Source organism: Anoplophora glabripennis, unplaced genomic scaffold (assembly GCF_000390285.2).
Source record: "Anoplophora glabripennis isolate ALB-LARVAE unplaced genomic scaffold, Agla_2.0 scaffold1132, whole genome shotgun sequence".
NCBI classification, from domain to species: Eukaryota; Metazoa; Arthropoda; class Insecta; order Coleoptera; family Cerambycidae; genus Anoplophora; species Anoplophora glabripennis.
This window is the reverse complement of record NW_019418637.1, coordinates 96,999-101,137: the sequence shown is the minus strand read 5'-3', so window position 1 is coordinate 101,137 and position 4,139 is coordinate 96,999. Positions and strand designations below refer to the sequence as shown.

The following is a 4,139-nucleotide window of genomic DNA, read 5'->3' as shown; positions in this document are numbered from 1 at the left end:
ATAATTCAGACTCAATTGAGATCTGCATATCCGAGGCAACTTTCCTCGTCAAACCTCTAGGCGGTCACTCGTCGAGGCAACCTTCCTCGTCAAACCCCTACCAGGCATTTTCTTTGTGACCCACGGGTACAAAGCAATAGTACGCACGTTATTGTGACGGCGTACTTCCAAATTTAGTAGAAGTTGTCCTTGCTTCTTAGGGCTCCCTCGAGAGACCCACATTTAAAGTAGAGTCAGTGTTCTACAAGACTATTACAAGTCTTTCGGAGCAAAAGAGCTTGCTCCGACATTGTCGTACGGGGTAAGATGTATCCCTGTGACGCGACTTCGATATCCAGTGCTACGAGGATTGGTGCCCTCGAAGGTACGACAAATAATAAATGCGATCGTAATTCTCTGATTAAGACTGAGCTGGACGAGACCTCGTCCCCAACCGGAGAGACCAGCGGTTACACGGATTGCCCTCACACCTGTTTGCCGGCGAAAGATCTCCCGACACTCCGGGTGAAAGAGGAAATGGCCTACTTCCCCAACGTTATCTCGATGTTGCGTGAAGAGTCTGAGGGACCGAAGGTGGTAGCTCGCGGAAGTACGCGGCACAGCGCAGCCACATCGCCGTACGCGTTGAGGTCCGCTGCTACGCGAGTTAGCGATACCACCTCGACCACCCCTCACAACGCACTCACGGAGCCGAGTAGCACTCACACACACAGATACTCGGGACGAGGTTATACCTACGTACCAACTGGTAGGGTCCGGGGAATCCCATGAGCCCAACCACGGTTCGCGGTCTGCCCCCGATAGCGACCTACTTTCGATATCGGGTGTTCCGGGACATTGTTACGGTTTCCTTGTTAAAGAAAGAAAAAAAAAACAATATTAAATTAATTTTGTTTGTATACTTTTATGGCGATATAGGTACCGACTAAATAAATCGCCCGGTATATCGAATTTCGTTTAATAGTCTGACGTATTTTATCGGCGTGGGTCTCTTTTTTTGCGCGGAGATTCTTTCGTCGTTTTTATCGCCGAGGACGAGAATTAAGAAAGGTTGTTGTTGATTTTCGAGCATGGTGTGAACCACAAAATTCGCTAGATGAAGATTTATTTGCTTATTTCTGGGGAAAATACAGTGGTGATAGACCTTATTGCAGTTGTTACAACCTCGGTTGGAATTGCCCCAGAATTAGAAAATCATACTCTTAAACTTTTACTACGAGGCCGTCCTAGGACCGAGGTAAATATAATAATACATAATTAGGTACCTCTTGCATGAAAACCATTAGTCACGACATGGCGCCCAACGTGGAGCTCGATTAGAACTCCCGATGTCTCCACCGAGGACCCATGTCGATCAAACACTAACCAATGATCATATTACGTGACATGGCGCTCGACGTGGGGCTCGAAGCTCTGCTTCGTCGTCTTCGCGGCGAGCCCACGTTGCCGATTCTCCCATAATACTCAAATATTAGGCACTTCAGATCAAAGAAATCGACATGGCGCCCAACGTGGGGCTCGATTAGAACTTCCCATGTCTCCACCGAGGGCACATGTCGATGTTACTAATAATTCAGATCAAAGAACTCGACAGGTTATTATACAGCCCGGCCTAAGTGTCGTTTTTTTATTTTAACATTACGTAAAAACCATGTTTGATCTTTCGCCGTATGTAGAAGATGTGGTATCATATATAGCGGGCTTTGTAACTTCACAGGTTATAAAAATAATTTCTTGTGACATTTACAAAAAATATATAAAGGGACTCGTCTCCTTTTAGTATATAACAATAAGAGTTCACCATGAAACTTCTAAGGTTGTCAATGTATCTATTAGCAGTAAGTTTACAAAACTATATACATTTTGTAATAAACACGAAGTCACATGCATTAGCAAAATGTGGTATTTCTAGCTACTGATGATTGGAGTAGTAAAAATTTGCTTCAGCCAATTTCATCAATACATCCTTAATACATACTTAATTAATAAAAATCCTCAATCAATAAAACCTTAAGTATCCATAGGGTGTAAAGATATATATTTTTTACTTATAAACAAATTTTGTCTTCTTTTTTATTTTTTGCTAGAATCATCGCTTTATGACAGTTTGTTCCTCTTCTTGTTCTTAATTATTCTGCCACTACTTGGTCCCATGTTTTTTATGGGCCTGCCTCGTTTCCTCTTTCCTTTTTTTTGTTCAAAACATTTTCGGCTGTCTTTCTGTTCATAGCCTACCTTCGGAAATGACAATACAATGACGTTAACCGACAAACCGACCAATGGGAAAATGATCATAGCGCGTGCGTATAACACACAAAGTGCAACATCCCCAGTTTTTGGCTTCAATTCCCTTTCAAAATGCTTTGTATATGTATAAAAGTATGTGGGTCAAACGGATTGTAAGGCGACAGACTCCATGACAACCTCCTCCCAAAGATTATGATGTTAGAATGCCCTGGATCCCATCGGATGTGTCGTGTGGTCAGAAGATCCGTGGTCAGGTGGTTTCAGTTGCAATTGGGAAAAAATACTACGTGTTAGCAAGTAGGATATTTACAATAAATTGGTGTTTTATACGAAATCAATCTGATTGTCTGTGACTGAATAATAAAATTTAATGTACAAAATGTCTTAAATTTACTATTTACAATTTATGCTAAACTTATCTAGATTAGTAATAATATAAATGACAGTACGGTGTAATTTTAAAACTAAGGAAATCTAAACTAGTTTTGGTGTTTAATCAATTGAATTTGAACATAAAAAAATGAACAGAATTCGAAAATTTGTAAAAATAGATGTAATCAAAATATAAACAAAACTTCTGAAAATTTATTCTATTGATCAAAATTTAATTAACAAGAATTTACTACAAAAAAATATTTCCGAACAACCAGATCACATGTTGTGTATTGAAACCAAAAAATATTGATAATAAGAAAATATGTAACACCCTGTATTATTAAAACTTGTGGTCAAGTTAAATCTTACCCTTACAACCTGGTACGTAGGTAAAGTGGTCTAACAGAGAAAATAAGATAAAAGATACTAAAATTATTTAGATAATAAGACAAAAAAGATAATAAAAATTATATGAACTATAAGCTTTTGCATATGACTTGAATTCTGTAAGACAAAAGAAAGAAAAGATACGTATAGGCAAGTTTAAAGTTTCCACACTTGTGCGATCATAGAGAAGGATTAAATTTAGTTGTCTCAAGGAGTGAGAAGAAGTAAGCTACTTTTATTTATATAAAATAAGAAAAAATAAAAGGAACTTACCTCATCCAGATCCTTGATGTGGTGAGACAACCGTATTCCAGTCCAGACCATAAATTTGTGAGAGGTTCAGTCAAAACTGCAAGTCTGTGACGTAAGTGGAATTTTCTAACACCCTATACTTGTCAAGTACAGAGGAATCTACCCATAGAATTAAAAACACACAGTACGGGTTCTAAAACTTCACTTAACAAAATACTATTAAAATAATTAAACCACAGTTACGTAGGTACCAGTTTAAAGGCGTGTAAAATATTTCCACGTGTAAATTAGACAAAAATGAAGCGCGTTTCTAACATACGGAAATCGGTAGAGAGAGAATTATCGTACTAAATAGAGATGTGTAGTACGTGAACGAATAGTTGAAAAGAACTATTCACTTCCAACGAACTGAACGAACTGTTTCATCATTCTTTCAATGTATAGTTCGTTTTGAACTGCAAACGTGCGCGTGCGTCTAACTAGATTATACTATGTTCATAGGTTGAAACCGAAACCGACCGCGCCATTATTCCATGGCTAGAAATTGGCCTCAATGATTTGGGATCGAGGGGGATTATCCCTCTTTATCCTGCCTCATCTCGTGTAGGCCTGGACAGCCTTCGTAGGTGGGCCCCATCCGTCGTCTACCCCGACCGCAAATGCGGCCGGTGTAGGCGCTTTGTGGGACCTCCTTTTGTCCTGGCTGGGCCCCGCCGGCTAGGGCCCTTTCTTCTGGCGCTCTTCTTGCTTCGCCGGCTCGTCTGTGTAAACCCCGGGGGTAGTGTCATGTTTATGTGTGGTATGGTTGGGTAGGGTAGTGCGGCTATGCAGCCTGGGATGCGCTTTGCTAAGGTGGCCCTTAGGCTAGCGCGGGAGGG

General features: G+C 40.4%; 1 protein-coding gene across 1 annotated transcript in view; it reads left to right on the top strand.

Moving 5' to 3' along the window:
* The first annotated feature begins 516 nt into the window (after window positions 1-516).
* LOC108912660 overlaps window positions 517-4,139 on the top strand; it is an 11,866-nt gene continuing 8,243 nt past the window's right edge. The window contains exon 1 of the mRNA XM_018717967.2: window positions 517-645. Coding sequence (XP_018573483.2) covers window positions 517-645 — 129 coding nt within the window. The remainder of the gene's footprint in view (window positions 646-4,139) is intronic.